Raw genomic sequence first — 18355 nt, forward strand, 5'->3', positions numbered from 1 at the left:
AAGATCATCAACTCTGAATCAGTGAATCAGATCACTCAGAGGATATTGCGCTGGTGCAAGAGCCATAAAGTTTTGTTACTTCAATAATTTTTCACGGGGAAACTCAACGTATTAGTGGACACCTTGAGTCACTAACAGGAAGTCCAAAGGAGCGAGTGAGCCTTAGCACAGGAAGATGTGCAAATCTTGCTGAAAATGTGGCCGGCTACTGTGGACGTGTTCGCCACCAGGTTAAATTATTGCCTTCCAGTCTATTTCTCGCCAGTAGTGTATCCCATGTCCTGCAGGATGGGTGTTATGCTACACGAATGGGACAATATGCAGGTGTATGCCTTCCCTCCCTTCGGCATGATACGCCAGGTGCTGATAAAGCTGAAAAACTGCAGGAACACGTAGATGACGTTGATAGACCCGTTTTGGCCGCAGAGACCCTGGTTCCCAGACCTCTTAGACAGCCACATTTTCCTTATTTCCACAAAAACCTTAGCTACCTGGAGACTGTCCAGCGAGCCACCCGTAACTCCGGTATCTCTTCAGCAGTGGCTCAACAGCTCTCCTTTTGTTTAAGCAAGTCGACTAGGAAATTGTACCAAGTCAGGTGGGCGATGTATCGCAGGTAGTGTAGGAGACAAGGGCACAGTATTTCTTGTCCTACTATAGCAAAGGTTTCTGATCTCCTGTTTCTCAGGGAATCTAGAAAATTATCCTATTCAACAATTACAGGTTATAGGTTAATGCTCGCAAGCACTTTTAGGTTACATCATCCGGAATTATCCAGTAGTAGGGTATTGCACAACCTCCTCAGGTCCTTTAAAATCGAACGTCCAGTAGTCCCGCTTCGAGCCCTCATGGGATTTAGTGGTGGTTCTGAACCTTTTGGGTTTTCAAGTTTTTGAACCTTTAGAAAGCTTATCTTTGAGGGAGCTAACTAGGAAAGTAGTATTGTTCTTGTTATCGCTCTTGACAGCTGAGAGAGTTGGGGAAATCCAAGCAGTGTCTAGAAAAGTATCATATTCTGACAAGGATATTTATCTCTCTTACCTCCCAGAATTTAGAGTGAAATCTGAGTTTGAAAGCAATCCCTTGCCGAGAGCGTTTAAAGTTTCCTCGCTTGAGGACTGTGTTCGTCTATTACTGATTCCCACCCTAGAGCACACAGTATCAGGCATGGCGACATCGGCAGCTTTCCATAGGAATTATTCGGTGTCGGCGATTCTAGAGGCAGCAACATGGAAGTCGACATCTATGTTTGCATTTTTTTTATCTGAGAGACATCCAATTCTCATCGGAAGAGGGTTTCTCCTTGGTCCTTTTGTGGCAGCCAATGCGGTTTGCAATAGTCTGGGCATAGTGCAAAGTAGGGATGCAAAAGTGTTAGATTTTTTTTTTATCCTTCACAGGTTTTTTTTTCGATCCTTCGCAGGTTTTTTTTTTTTTTTATCCTTCGCGCACACACCGCACTGATAGCCTGCAGAGAACGTCGTAGAATTTCTGTCCTTGGAACTTCTCCTCCATACAGGGGAGGCTAGATAGCCACATGGGAGGCTTCAGTTCCCCTCCATTCATGCAAGGTATGATATATATACCGAATGGGAGGATAGCTTGACAATGACGAGCCCAAGACTTACGAGGCTGATGTCGAGGTACTCTCTCCTTTGGGCATCTCACTTAATGGATGAAATATGGGTGAGATCAAAGATTATGCAAATAGGTTAAACTGAGTTACCTCCATATGCCTCAGAGTAGGTCAGGCTGATACTAGAATTGACCCCACCTCGGTGTAAATGTTGTTAATCGGGCTAATTCAGGTGGTCAGGAAGTATATTGCAATAAGAAGTTTTCATACTAAAACTAATATTGTAATACTTACCTGAACACCTGAATGACTCCCATCCACTTCCCTTCTTCAGTGATTAGTGATTATGACGATTGAAGGTGGGAACCATCTGCCGGCCAATGTCTGGCAGCAGTGTTGCCAACGGTAGACAGGTAAGTTGGTAATCAATGTTTACCTGCAGCGTTGGTAATGCTGTCAGTTGAAATTTTCCCAAGTGTGGGTAAATGAGTGGGCTTATGTTCAGGCTGGTCAGGTGACCAGGGCTAATTCAGGTGTTCAGGTAAGTATTACAATATTAGTTTTAATATGAAAACATCACTGTAGTAGATGTATTCTTGATGTATATATATGCACATATTAAGTAGTAGTTATTTTCTGCTGATTCATTAATTTATTATTACAAAATCTCATATCATTTTTATTTTTTCCTTGCCAATGTCAATATAACTGAGGAATGATAGTTGCCATTATGAATAATACTCTTAATTTGTATAGGTAAATTTAACTTATAGACTACTCTACTGTATAAGTTCAACTGAAGTCTCAAGTACTGGCATAATAGCAACCTACCTTCCCTTTTTGGGAGTAGATATAATTTGTTATTTTTCCTGTATTTCCTTGTAGATTTGTCTTCATAGCTGTAACTCTTATACTGTACTAAGGTGTCATAAGGAGTATGTTGGTTGATTATAAATTGATCCCCGTATTACATGCTCTTTGACAGCGATGACACCGAACGTATTCTAGAGGAGGACCCACGAATTGTTCTTACTCCCCTGAAGCCCCATGAAGAGTGTTAGATCCTTCATCCTATGTACCTTGTTGGTGTAACCACCCTTCCACAGGTAAATTAGAGTGTATTATAATTCCTTTTTTTGTAGCAAATATTTATTGATAAAATGTTCATGCATGTACTATAGTCTTTTTAAATGGCATGTGATTGACATTTTATCAAGGTAAAATTTATTGCAATTAGTTGGGTTTGCATCCTCTGTCATATTTTGAATGAGATAGTAATTTTGTCAATCAGGTTTACTTGTAAAATCTTTCAATTATGAAGTGCTTCAGGATCCTGAGAACTATTGGTTTCATTACCATTAACTTCATCTTAAATAAACCTGTAATAACCTATTTGACTTATGCAAATGGTATACTGTGGGTTGACACAGCTAGGCTACATACCAACCAAAATGTGTCATTTTACTAGAGAGAGAAAGGGAACTAGAGTGTTTTTGTAGGGTGTATTTATGCAGTATATTTTGATGCAAATATGTAGTATGGGGAAAAGGTAGATAATTGTTCTTTGCATAAATTTTTCAGTTTAAAGTGTAATACTGGTTGTTTATAAGCATATTGAGTGTTTACAGTAATGTGTTATTGACAAGGTTAGGTGTAGAAGGGTATGTAGATGCCCTTGAACACTTAGATTTTTTACTTGCCCTTATCCAGATTTAACCATCATCCGATGAGCCCTTTGCACTATTAATCTGGATAATTGAAGGATTACTTTCCATATCTGCTGCTTAGCTAGGTAATTTTTCTTCATCCTTCATCATTGCATATGCAAACCATCTCAAAGATTTGTGCAAAGTATTTGAAATACTAGACATGAATTATTGTTAATAATGCCTGCTCCTTAGCTGGAATAAGATTTTTATAACTTTCATCAGATGCTTATTTTATTATTGGAAGTTGGGTTGAATCTTTAGCACCAGTGTCATAGACTTTAAAATCTAATTATAATCTTATTCCAAACAGCTCATTTTGGACATTGAACTGCTGGATAGAGGGAGATGTGGTTGCATATCCTACCATTCAAGCACCATTTGCTTCAACTGATACCCTGTCTCCAAGTCTTTTGGCAAATTCCAGTTGGGATGTACAGATGCAACAAGGAAACGACACCGACAGTCTTGTTTCTTGAACTTGTGTATTCTCGTTTGTAAGTGAGATCATTTAAGTCAAGGAATTTGATATAATTTACTCATTAGATTTTAGGTTATTTCAGTCACCCAAGTTACTGGTTTATTTCTGTCACTTTATTTTCAAGATCTTGAGTCATCATTTAAGGTACATAGTTTTACACTATTTTGTAGGTTTGTTTATTGCTCTTTATTGGAAAAATGCCTGAAATTTATTTTATTGTAATAGAGCTTTGTTCAGTGTCTCGCAACGCAAATATGACCCCACTCATTCGAGTTATTTCAAAAAAAAAATTTTCTACAGAAATTGTCAACCTGGTTTATTATCAGATGATATCCTTTTTTACTTTTGTAGGATTTATTTAGGAATTTTAGGGATCATTGAGTGATATTGAGAGCTTATGCCATTTATCCATGACTTATTAATATTAGGTTATACATTACAGTAAAACAGTACAAGAGTTGAAAGAGAGAAAATCACTTAGTAAGGGCAATTTATTGCAGTCCTAATTCAGCTTGTACTCAAGGTGGATACTGATGCTGATCATCTCAAGTGTAGGTGAGAAATAGCTTTAGTAAATTTTATTCCAATATTGTAGCAAATGTGTATAATATTCATGGTCCATGAATAATCAAGTTAGCATCTGATATTGTGTACTTATGCTTACAAGTGTGGTATGTATTTTATGTTTTTTATTTTAATGAGTGCTGTTTGTTTCATTGTCTTTTCTCTTATGTTATAGTTGGTGTTCCTGAAACCATTCACCTTTTTTTTTTATTAATAAAAACCTAATGATTATCCTTTAGGTTATGAAGGGTATATGTATAATTTTATAAGCTATGAGGAAACACGAACATTTTCTTTTCAATAATGCAGTAAATGTCATGTAGTTTACGGTAGCACTTTTTTTTTAAGGAAAGCAACAGTAGATTTTGCATGAGTTGTTAGTTGAAAGTGATAGTACTTAAGTATCTTTTTCACATAATGTAATTTATAGATTTTTTGAAGAGAAAGAAGTGCAGTACAAGACAAACATGCAGACTTGAAATTATTTCAAAGGTAAAAGTGATAGATACGTATATGAGTATTTTGTCCAAATAAGTTTGAAAAGCTTCGAATTTTTTTAATTTAAAAAAAATTCAAGTAGTGTTTATGTAAGTAAAAGTATTTAGATCCCTCATTCATGGTTTGAATGGATTTCAGTCATGTGCAGGTTTTACTTTTACCCACTAAGGAAGTTAATGTTTGGGGCAAGTTGAGTCTACTGTTGTACATGATCAATATTTTCCCTTTTTCTGTGGAAGGCACCAGGCTTGAAGTACATAATGAGTTTAGTGAATTTATTTTTGTCAAGATTGCTTAAATATCCAAGCTCTTGAAAATGCCAAATAAATGAAAGGATGCCAAGTTTGTCTTATGGAAGTTTGTCAGGTAGAATGTCTGTTGATTTATTTTTTTACTGGTATGTATTCTGGTTGGTTTATATTTCTGTTTTCACCAGCAGTAAGTATTTTTTTTACATCTATGTTGCTGCTATCCTGTTCTGTCTTCAAGAGGAGCCTTCTCTGCACATCCAGGTTGTATACATAAGTAGTATGCACTTATATGTATACACTATTTAGGTATAATTGTATACACATCATTTACTAAGCCTCCCAAGTATTAAATGTAAACCCAGAATAAAGAAAAATATTATGCATCACATAGAATGTGAAACCATGGCCTTGCCTTATATGGACAGTAAGTTATTCTGCTTCTGAATCAAGGTTTTTTTTTTTTTTTTTTTTTTTTTTTTTTTTTTTTTTTTTTTTTTTTTTTTTTTTTTTTTTTTTTTTTTTTTTTTTTTTTTTTTTTCCCCTATTTTAATAAACAATCGAGTGCCTATACATAATGTACTAGATATATAAGCATTGTCTTTTACACTCAATGGGATTTTGTCAAATGATGTTCTAGGTTCTGATATTTGTAAATCACCTTATATGCGATCACATCGCCACAATTTTAAGGTATCATTCTTCTTTTTGATGCAATTATTAGGATGTGTATTGAATTCAGAACATCTTCAAAGTTTTTATGTACGATCAGTCTTTCACTAGGTATGTGGAAGATTTTTGCCTTTGTGACTTTTGTCTCTTATTTTTTCTTGAGTTATTAATTTGAAAAAAGAAATAGGCTTCTCATTAATAGAAAGGTACCTAAAGATTTAAGTTGATTGTAAGAATCTGCCTCCACCAGTATTACAATGACTGTTGGAGTAGTGCTGCATCCCAAAATTACAGCATAATTATTTATACAGTAATATACAAGCACATGTATCTCTACACTCCGATGTTCACTTACATTCTGTGCAGAGTGAAAAGTTGTTACATGCTCAAACCTAGTTGGTTTCATTGAAGGTTTTAGTGTTGTACAATTCTTTTCTCTATTGGCAAAATTTAATTAATTCTGTTGTTATTGTGCACCAGCAAATGTTTTAAAATGGCATCATTATTATCTGTTGGCATTCTCTAGTTGCTTGTTATTAATTTTAGATTTATACTTAGGAGAGAAAAATTATGGAAATTTATATAACCGTCCAAAAAGCTGTCCACTTTTAACTTTTAAGGGTTATTGTGAGTAATCTTGCCATTTTTTTTTAAGTTTATAAGCATATTGTAAGGAGAGAATTTATACATGAATTATACACACTTTTGTTTTTAAGACGGTGATGGAAAGTCATATTCCTTTCCTTACAGAGTTTACGATTTTCCTCATGTATATCAAAGATCTGGTTAGACTTTTTCTTGGATTTATTTTATAGGTAATACAGACATTATATTTGTGCAGATTGAAGCTCATTTCCAGGAATCTGGTATAATAAAAAATGAAGTTTGCAGAAGTGTGCTTTTTGAAAGAAATTTTTTTTAGTAAATTTGTGTGAAATTGCAAAACCAAATTTCAATATTATGTAGTGATGGGAATTATTACCAGATTAGAATATTCAACTATAGTCAGGTATTTCAAGTATCATATGGGTTTGGTGGAGTGTGTAATACAGTAATGGTGTACTAAATTTCAAGTTGTAAAACAATATATCATAAGTTTCTATTCAAGCACTACTTTAAAATTTAGTTTGTCAGACCTGCAAGTTTAATATAGCAAATGGCAACTTATTTAGAGCATTTTCAAATTATGTAAACCCCAAATGCATAGATTGCAGATCCAATACTAACTGTTCAGCATTCTGTGGTATTATGCAGATTGCAACCGACAGTGAAATCAGTCTCCGAAACAAATCCAGTTAGGAAATTTTTTCCATCAACATTTTCAATGTATGCAATCATGGAATTTGTAAAGAACGGTAGTTAATTAAATATTTCATAAATAATATATGGGCTACCCTAATATTGGTGCAATTAAACTATATCATAATACCGTGATAATGAAGTTGCTAACTTGGTGTCTCATTTTGGGTATTCAACTTGCTGATATTATATTTGTGATGATGCTGTATGCATTTAAGAGTTAAATTGGATCCACAAATTTTTATCTCAGGTTTGTTAAGATGTGAAATATGAGTCAATAATAAGAATAATGGATCTACTAATATGATGTCTGTCCAAATTATAAGAAAGACTTTTGCTTGCTAGTCAGGACAGTGATGGAATAGTGTGCTGAAATTTCACAACACATGGTTCAAGTTCTTGATTATGAAAAATATCGAGGTAAAAGGGGTTATAGAGAAATCCAAAATTTGTCTTTTCTTTGGATGTAACAAGTTTTACCTGAATAACGTGGTACAGTTTCATGATATTAATGTAGTGATTAAAACACACACACACACACACACACACACACACGAGAGAATGCCACAGGAAAAATAAAGGCAGAAATTCAAACCTAGCACTTTCGTCCTTTAATGAGACATTGTCGTGGCACAAATGAGATACAGTTGAAAAGAAAGTTACAAGGTAAACAAAAGATCAAGAATACCAAATGGTTAATCTTCAAAAAGCTAAATATCAGAGAGAGATAATCCAGGCTAATCGGGTATCATACGGTTACAAGCTAAAACAGACTTAAATCATAGGAGAGACAGAAGCTTACCCATATGACTAAGCTTCCGTTTTTCTTACAGTTAAGTCTGTTTTAGTTTGTGACAGTGTGATCTCCGATTATCCTGGATTATCTCTTTGATTTTTACCTTTTTGAAAATTAACCGTCTGGTATTGTTGATCTTTTTGTTTACTGTCTAACTTTCTTTTCAACTATATCTCATTTGTGCCTCGACAATGTCTCATTATAGGACAAAAGTGCTCAGTTCGAATTTCTGCCTAGAATTTTTCCTGTGACAATCATGAAGTCACGTGTAACTTACCTCACATTTCTGAGAAGTATAACAGTTCTTTCATACATATATTTTTTTTATGAATAATAATGTTTTTATGAATATTATGAGTTTGGGCTCCTTGATTTCCTATTCTTTCCCTCAGGATGAAGGGCTTGTGATTATCAGTAAGATTCTGTAAGTGTTGTTTTTTTTATTTTGTCAGTATCAGTTAGTCTTGAAGTTTTAAATTGTCTCTTGAGGTTTTAAAAACTCATGTAAACTTGTGTGCAGCACAGTGTAGGTAATGATTTTTATATTCCATTGTGAAAGTTGTGGGTTAAGTTTTTCAAATCATGATTTGGCGAATTGTGAAATAACTAATGAAAACAATTTGCCCACCCCTCAATTGCCTTAACCTAGTCCTCTACTACAACTAAGTATAAGATCTACTTTGAGGTTTATAGATACAGTTCAAGGTATTATGTATACTTAAAATCTCAAAGCAAGCAAAATTGCTAATTTCTTATAATAATATAGACCAAGCAGTACTGGTGTTTGCTGTACTGTTGCTTAACCAATCCAAAGTTTGTGTGATGTGGCTGTATCCATAAGCATTCCAATTTTACAATTTGAATCTGACGTAATTGCAAAAATGATAAATGTGGTCTGCATTTATTGCATATTTTTGGAAATGGCTGTGGAGTTTGTCGAATCAGGGCATATTGGTAGAATAATTAATTTTCCTATCTTGGTAAAGAGTTTCCTTGCCTTTGCTTGTGTTTTATCTTACTAATGTATATGATGGTAGATTATGAAATCAAAACTTCATGAATTCTATTCAGAAGTTATAACTAGATTTCTTCACTGATTTTTTTTTTTTATTTTTTATTTTTTAAGCAATTACATATGGATTTCTTCCAGTTCCACAAAATTTGGCATCTGTTATTTTGGTAGTGATGCCTTGTTCTTTTCTATATGTGGATCATCCACAAGAAGTTGAACATGTAGTTGTAGTTTGTTGTTTGGCTTGTGTATTCTTTTTGGATTATTTTAGATATTGGTTTGTTTTTTGCCAGGTCTGGAGAATTGTTCCTTGACTTGGTTAAATGTAGGTAGTTAGAAGACTGTATTTTTGTATATTAGTACTATAAAATTAGTGATCACTGTTGTCATTTGTGGCTGATGCATCAAAATTAATTGTAAAGATGCAAATAATCTTTTAAGAAATGGAAAGTTTTATCATGTTATGGGATTAGTGTTTTTATTATATGAGGTTCATAAATGAATTTGTGCCTTTACAAAGCTTAGGTGAAATTAGATAAAGTTTTAGAAGTTGTTTCTAGCGTTGACGCAATTATAAACTAAACAAGTATTGATGTATGCTGTTTGTATTATTTCTATATTATGTGTAAGATCAATTTTTGTGAGTCTATTACACAAGTTTTCTGTATTAATCAAAACTTTACCTTGTTTCAGTAGAGGAATAGGGCTTATATTGCACAAGAAGCCAGGATGGAGGAACTCTTTTGGAGAATGTACAAGTGAGAACCATTAGTTAATTGGTGTAACCTTAAAGAATTTAGAACAAAGAAATTGTTTGAGTGAAAAGTTTACCATGAAATTTTCTTGTGCCTTTGACCCTTGTTTCTCGACAAAAGACCATTAAATTGCCTTGATTCTTGGCTATTCAATGAATTTGTTTTTTAAGTCTGACCATGCTATTGTATTTTATTCATGAGATTGAAGGAAACTTATCCTTATAAGGGTGTAAGTGGTTAGTGTGTGTGACTGTTTGTATATCTAATGTCATTTTTTCCCAGTCCAATTTCAATTGATTATAACACTTAATACAATATTACAAGTGACATTATCATCCTTTAGCTGCCGTCCATGATTTTAGATATTGATATAAGCTTTCAGTGCAACCAGTTTTGATATATTTGCATACCCTAAATACAGTATTTTGATATGAGAGTATATTTGTTGATACATGCTATTTTCACTGGCCTTTAGTCTTGCTTTTCCTGCCCCTTTAAAGCTTTACTCATGATAATACATATGAGGACTACCACCCAATTATGCTACAGTTTTGGAGTGGAACATTTATCAAAATAAATTTGAGCTTTACAGTTGCTTATTTTTTGCAATGACGACATTGATTGCTTTTATTTACCTTGAAATTCATTGAACATATCAAGACATTGTGCATCAGTATCATGTTGAAATCTCTTTTAGCAATAGTAACAAAGGATGCCTTTCAAGTTTTCATGTTTATATTTTTTTCTGTCCCTTTGGCTGAGGGTTGACTTGACTGTGAAATAGTTGATTGTAAGAGATGCAGAGACTGGCATTTTAATGTCATATGATGTAGAATTTTTGTATTGACATTTATCAAGGAATAGTGTTTAGAATGAAAATTATGGGATATTTAAAATGTTTCTTAAATCTTTTCTTAAACCACCTTAATCTCTTCCATGTAGGAAGTGTAGCAAGTTTTAATATTTTCTTTTGATATACATTCATCATAAAAAAATTATGCTGTAAGATACTGTATAAAACTTGACTGAATAGATTTCTGTATCTGATATGAGCAGGCAAGCATATGGCCAGCAACACTAAAAACATGATGAATTTGGCATTATTGCTCTATATAGATTAGAAAGTTTTATTGTATTGTTTTTATTAAGAGTTAACAGTGTTGCCTTAAAAATAATGCTGGGTCTATTGGTTTATGAATAACAAATATTTATTATAAATCAGTAATGATTCTGAGCTTTAAATGTTATATAATTTTTTTATTTTACTATAAATGAAAAGTCATCGTTGCATAGCAAGACAGTATATATAACAGTTATCTCACTGTTAATCAACATTCCATTTTTATTCAAAACTCCAACTATACTGAAAGCACAGTGTGAAGTTTTGACAAATTAAAGTTATAAATGCCTTGTTTTGATTTTTACTGTCCTTTCTACAATAAACTTGACCAATTTGTAATTTATGAAATTGTCATTCTGGATATCCATGACTTATAAAAGCTTTTTAAATAAACAAGTGGTTCTTTTGAGCATTGTTAATCATGATGTATATATGCAAAATGAACAGTTCATTTTGTTGGAAAAGGAATAAATTATTTAGTTTGCAAATTCCCATTACATCCCTGACACATTGCAAATTACAATTAGGACAAGTATACTTGTAAACACACCTCAAGGACATATAAGTACCTACACAGTTTGTAATACAAACTAGTGAGTAGAGAGAAATTTGTTGTCACTCGTTGTTTTACTAGGAGGATTTTCTTTACTATGGCTCCTCTTGAAATTTGCATTGCATTAAGGACACAATACAGTGCTAGCTCCATTTTTGCACTTCACTTTGTCATGGATTTTTTTTAAATTAGTGAATTGTTAAAATATGCAGTTATTAGAGGGAATTGTGCATATCAGATGGGATTTTAGAACCTATCCCCTCAAAAAAGTGGGTTAGCACTGCAGTACAGCATGTCCTCGACTTAGGGCGGGGGATCCATTCCAGTGCTGTACTGTAAGTTGATTTCCCCCTGTCAGTTTTTCACTGTAACTTGATGTTGCATCAAGATATGGCACTGCACAATGGCGTAAGTCAAGGACATACTGTATTGCAGAATATTAGAGGAACCACTAACAGAAAAGGATTAATATGTGCAAAACAAAGGAATAATTTATAATGTTAGCAGACTTAAAATATTGATAATGTGCAAAACAAGAATAATTTATAATGTTATCAGATTTAAAATAATTATAAAGGAAGCAAGCCCCCTCATTTTGGGACCACCTTGACGTGGTGAGGGGGCTCTCGAACCTCAGGAATCTCTTCCCAGGTTCGAACCCAAGAGTCCCATATGACATTATATATTTTCGAGTAAACTTATGTGGACTTTTCCATTTTTTGCCAAAATTTTTGAAAGCAAATAAATGAGAAAACATATCATGGCTTAACGTGGAGTTAAATCCGAAGCTAAATAGTGAGAACTGTGGTAGATCCATCATCTACCCGACAATGTTCGGACCTGTTTTTCAGGCGGAACTATTCTGTGGAGCTGGACCACGGATTCCAGGGGGGGCCTGGTTCTAGGAATAGAACTCGGCATTCTATCCAGTTTGCCCATAATGTGATTAGGATGGGGATAATTGTATTAACATAATACTCTTAGTCCTAGCAAGCGGGTTCTGCTTACACTTGGGCCATACTAATCATGTTATGCCATCCCCTTTTGGGGTAGGGTAGGGATGCGGACATTTGGGAGTCCTTTCTCACTTGTGCCTTTGGCAGAAGATTTAACTTCGCGAAGGGCCAATGATATCTTTTCAAGAATTTTTTTTTTTTTTTTTTTTTTTTTTTGAAACAAAAATTTTATGAACTGTGAAATATATGATTTGAGTACCCCTGGGCCCCATGATGGAAAAACTACGGCACAGTTGATGACCATTGGCACGTCACTCTCGAATTTCCTAGGTACTGCCACAAGCAGTGAAAGTACTATAGAAGATACAAAGGAACACCCTGTTCCAAGTAAAGCAGCAGAGCCAGAAAACCAAATAGAGTGCATAAATAAAAAAGAAACAAACAAAAATAAATTGGTAAACTCCAATATCGTAACAATGGAACCCATATATGATGAACAATAATTCTGAATTAGAGACAAATAATCCTCCCAGCAATACAGAAAAATATAAAAATCATAATAGACAAGCAACATACATAAAACAAGGACCAAAGAGAAACAAAAATTACCGACTTAATCCCACATTGGTACATTTTGATGACCTCTTTGGACCAGATAATTGGTCCAAGATTTCTAGTCCTCAAAGCTGACAACAAAATCTCCAGCAGCGATAGGTACCAGAAAAACAAATTACTTAACATATATCCAACACAAGACATGGAATGCAGATACATCAAGGACAATGAATGACTTATCCAAGTAACCAATATAAAGCAGTCCACTGCCTTTTTAAGTATAACAGAAATAAATAATATAAAGGTAATAATTACAAGCCACGAAACATTGAATTATGTACAGGGTACAGTCATCCTACCCAATAGCGAGCAGGAGCTTCCTTCAAAACAACTATTGCTAGACTCCCTAAAATTGAGATATAACAATATCCACGATTTAGAAATATACTCTATTTCAAGTAGGAAAGATAAAAGTAAAAATATCAACATTGCCAAAATAAAATTTACAGGCCAAGACTTGCCATTTAAAATAAAAATTCTTGGACAAAATAGAGAAGTTCGTCCTTTTGTTCCTAAACCATTACAATGTACACAGTGCTCAAGGTATGGACACACATACAAAAGATGCCGTAATAAAGCTATATGTGCAGTCTGTGCATCAGATGACCATACCACTAATTGGAACTGTAATCAATCAAAATGTATTAATTGTGGACTAGCCCATCACGCAAAATCTAAGGAGTGTTCATTTTACCAATATAACACAGAACTTCAGTTGTTAATAAATAGGACAGGAATGTCAGTCATGGAAGCCAGACTTGAGCTAAAAGTAAGAGGCGTTAACAATCCATCCAAAACCCCCACCTTTTCAAATGTGACTAAAAATCAAGACATCAAACAGCACAATAACAAACAAGATAGTATACATGGAAACTGGATTTCATACCAATAATACTGAAACCCAAAATAAAAGTGATATTACAACAACCAATACCACCACTAACATAGATGATTCAGTTATCCATGGAAAAGAACTTCCAATAGAAGAAGAATTAAATAATGATGATAATCGAACTGGCAAAAAGAAAAGAATTCTAGAAAGAACCCCACCTAAGGGAAAAAAGTAAATATTGAAAATTACAATCAATCCAGAGAGACTCCAAATACACCAGGAGAACATTTTAAAAAAGATATTAAACTAACCTCATCACAAGTGGAAATACACAATTACCCTCAATCTCAATCAAACAGCCAACATCTGGACAGTAAAGATCACTTCTTTTACAATTTCCATCAAATAATACTAATGAAAATCATACCATTAAACCAAACCAAAATATAACTATCACCCCCAACCATCCACAAGACCGAAATATCCCATTAACAACAACAAAACAAATAACCCCTCAAACCAACAGTCCTTATCACTACAGAAAAGGAACAATAGAATTACAAAACTAGAAATTTCTAAAGCTAGACCAAAAACTTCTGAACCAATAATTAACATTACCAAACATGCTTCATCTTGTGGTTGTAATGAATGCTTTGTAAGTACATATAACCAACTAACTACCAAGACAGAGGACACAGTACGAAATTGTATTGACAATTTTACCAAATTAAGGAGGTGCCCTTTAACACACCAACATGAGAACGAATTATGTTCTGAATCCTTAAAATACAAAAAGGAAATTATAAAATCAAAAATAGACTTATTAATATTCAACTATGAAAAACAAACAACTGCAGAATCTAATAACCAACATACAAATACAATGATTAAAAAACCACAAATAAATTCAAATGCATATAAACTACGAGACAAAGTAAAATCAGCAATCAATTTACAGAATTTAACACCAATTCCTCCCAATAATGGAATATAAAATCATTCAATGGAATATAAATGGTCTCTTAACCCGACTACGTCTGGGTGAATTACAAAGAATCATACGAGACCACAACCCAATGTGCATATGTCTACAACATATAGGAAGTAACCCTACAAATATCCAACACTATAAAATTGCCTGTTATTCACCAACTGACGGTGGAAAATTAGGCACAGCCATATACGTTCATAATAGCATTACATATGAACCTGTTGACATACCATCTATGCCATATCAAATAACATCAATTAAACTGTATATGGTTATATAAATTACTATTTGTAATTTATATAACCAACCAAATTTCAATGCAAATTTCAGTGATTTTTCTGAACTTATTAGCAAAAGTATACAGGAACCACTACTTATAGTAGGAGATTTTAATGCACATAATCCATTATGGGATATTAATAACCCCACTGACACATCCGGAATCACATAGAGAATACTATAATGAAACACAACCTGTATTGTCTCAATGAAAGTGAAGTTCCAACATATTTTTCTAATACACACCTAACCTTTTCTTCAATTGACATTTCATTATGTTCAAATGATGTAGCGGAGAAATTTGAATGGAACGTCCTAGACGATTCATACACAAGTGACCATTTCCCAATCATTCTGAACTACTTAAGTAATGTCAAAATATTGCCACCTACAAGATATAATATCCAAAAAGCTAACTGGGATAAATATTTCCTATACACACGAAACATACCACCATTCCCACATAATGAAGATCACAATACTACATGTGAATCCTTCTCAAACTTCTAATAATAAATGCGTGCAGATTAAAGCATTCCAAAACCAAAAACCACATTCCACAAAATCCCCATGTCCCATGGGTGGAATCCAACCTTAACAGCCTTAAGTAAAATAAAACATATATTGGGTCGCAATCTAAACAGACTCAAAACTCGCCTTAAATCACTCAACAAAATGCCCTATAATGTATTAGAACATATTAAACAAAATAGTTCTAACAAACATAACAATTAACCACATTAAACCACTATATAACAAATATACAGCCAAATTTAGAAAAACGGTAATAGCTGAAAAAATCGCATCATGGAAGGAATATGTCTCAAACATATCTTCAAACACATCCACAAGGGATATCTGGCAAAAAGATAAGGAAAATCAATGGAAAACATATAAGACCTCCAAGAAGTGCAATACATTTAAATGGAAAAATATACCATGATACTTATGAAATATCAAACATAATGGGAAACATTTTGAAAACATCAGTGCTTACTCCAGCCTAGATACACATTTTCAAAGTATCAGAAAACAAAAGAAAATATAATACTCAATTTTGAAACTCTTGAAGACCTGGAATATAACTATATTTTTAACATGGATGAACTAGATAATGCCATCAACTCTTGTCATCCCTCTGCACCAGGATATGATAAAATATCATTTGAAATGATAGAAAAATTAGCTCCTATAGCTAAATCAATATTTATTAAAATTTTACAATAGTAATCTGGCTAAAACGTGTCTTTCCTGATAAATGGAAACATGCCATAATTATTCCAATAAACAAACCAGGAAAGGATGCAAGTAATCCATCCAATTATAGACCGATATCTCTAACAAGTTGCCTATGCAAAATCTTAGAAAAAATGGTTAATGCACGATTAACGTATGTAATAACCAAAGAATCCATTTTAACACCAACACAATCTGGTTCAATAGCTGGCAGATCAACCCTAGATCCCTTAACACATTTAGAAGATCATATCAAAAAAGGCTTTGAACAAAAGAAATTAACAGTAGCTATATTTTTGATATAGAAAAAGCATACGATACAACATGGAAATATAACATCATGCAAAAACTCCACTCCAAGGGACTAAGAGGCCACTTACCAATATTTATTAAGAACTTCTTAACAAACAGAAACTTTTCAAGTAAGAGTAGAAAATTCCTACTCAGTAACCTATAAACTGGAAGAAGGAATCCCTCAAGGTAGTGTCTTGAGCTGTACATTGTTTGCTTTAGCAATCAATGACATTACTATAAATTTACCAAGTGGTGTAAAAAAACAGTTTATATGTTGATGACTTTGTCATTTACTATACGAGTAGTAATTTGAGACATGCTCAGAGAGTTCTCAGTACTGCCATTTCAAATATATGTAGTTGGGCAAATTCAGTTGGATTTAAATTTTCAACTGATAAAACAAAAGCAATCGTCTTCTACAAAGACAAAAGGTGGATGAAGAACCAAACAATCAAACTGCATCTTTATAGCACTGAAATACAATTTTGTACAAAAATCAAGTATCTAGGAGTAATATTTGATCAACATTTAAATTGGAAAGAGCACATCAAATACATTAAAGCCAAGGGCATCAAAGCCCTTGCCATATTAAAAAAGTTATCACACACTAATTGGGGAGCAAAGCGAGACATTTTATTAATGATATATAAGGCAACAGTCTTATCCATAATAGATTACTGCTGTCCAATATATTCATCCGCCTCAGAATCTGCATTAAAATCTCTCGATGCAGTGCACCATGAAGGCGTGCGATTGTGCACAGGAGCTTTCCGATCGTCCCCAACAAACTCACTTTTGGTGGAGGCAGGTGTTTTGCCCTTAAAACATCACCGTAATTTAATAACAATACAAAGAGGTCTTTCATTGCAAGCGGGATCGTCTCCTGCAACTTACTGCTTCCAAAACTGTAATCAAGTAACAGCAGTTAATAGTACTAGCTCTTTCCCAAAAAGAGCTAGATACATAATGAACATACATAATATGAATCCAATTTTTCACCCACCAATGGAATTGCCACCACCATGGATTTTAAATAGAGTAAAGATATGTACCTCCCTGTCTTACCTACTCAAAAAACAAATGACAAGTACGGAAATGTACCGCCAACATGCTTTGGAGCACATTAGAAGAAAAGGCAACAAATTTATGATATATACAGACGGCTCCAAAAATAATGTTGGAGTAGGAGCATCTGCATATTCGAAAAATATGTTAAGTAAAAAAAGCCTACCTTCAATATCATCAGTATTTACTGCTGAAGTCACAGCCATACAGATGGCTCTAGATATGATATCTGAGGCAAAAGCAAGTGTCTCTGTTATTTTCAGTGACTCACGTAGTGCTATAGATGCAATAAGACAGTATAAACCAGGAAACCAAATAGTACAGGAAATTCAAATAAAAATTCATCAACTCTCCCAATCAGGAATATAAATGGAAATATGTTGGATCCCAGCACACGTGGGAATAAAAGGAAATGAATATGCAGACTCTGCTGCCAAATTAGCCTGCACTATCCCTCCAACAATTTCATATGCCCCAGTGTCAGACTGGGTAAAATCAGTTAAAACATTAATTTACCAGGATTGGAAAGAAGAATGGGCCTCGGTGCCAACGACAAATAAACTTAAAGATATAAAAACTGAAGTCTATGCATGGAGAACATCCTCACAGGAGGAAAGAGCAAAAGAGGTGATCCTAGCAAGGCTACGTATAGGACACACAAGATTCTCACATGGTCACTTGATGTCAACACCACATGCTGACCCAGTGAAATGTAACAGATGTCAAACACCCATGACAGTACAGCATTTGCTTGTTGAGTGCCCAAATTGGACCCAGGAAAGATCTATTTATCTGCGGAGTTCGGAA

General features: G+C 34.0%; 1 protein-coding gene across 3 annotated transcripts in view; it reads left to right on the forward strand.

Moving 5' to 3' along the window:
* LOC135224558 (uncharacterized) overlaps positions 1 to 11019 on the forward strand; it is a 156455-nt gene extending 145436 nt beyond the window's left edge. For all 3 annotated transcript variants that reach the window (XM_064263660.1, XM_064263661.1, XM_064263662.1), the window contains 2 exons: positions 2562 to 2682; positions 3596 to 11019. In XM_064263660.1, coding sequence (XP_064119730.1) covers positions 2562 to 2637 — 76 coding nt within the window. In that variant the 3' untranslated portion in view covers positions 2638 to 2682; positions 3596 to 11019. The remainder of the gene's footprint in view (positions 1 to 2561; positions 2683 to 3595) is intronic.
* Positions 11020 to 18355: the final 7336 nt, after the last annotated feature.

The sequence above is a fragment of the Macrobrachium nipponense genome, chromosome 12, assembly GCF_015104395.2.
Source record: "Macrobrachium nipponense isolate FS-2020 chromosome 12, ASM1510439v2, whole genome shotgun sequence".
In the NCBI taxonomy this organism is placed as follows: Eukaryota; Metazoa; Arthropoda; class Malacostraca; order Decapoda; family Palaemonidae; genus Macrobrachium; species Macrobrachium nipponense.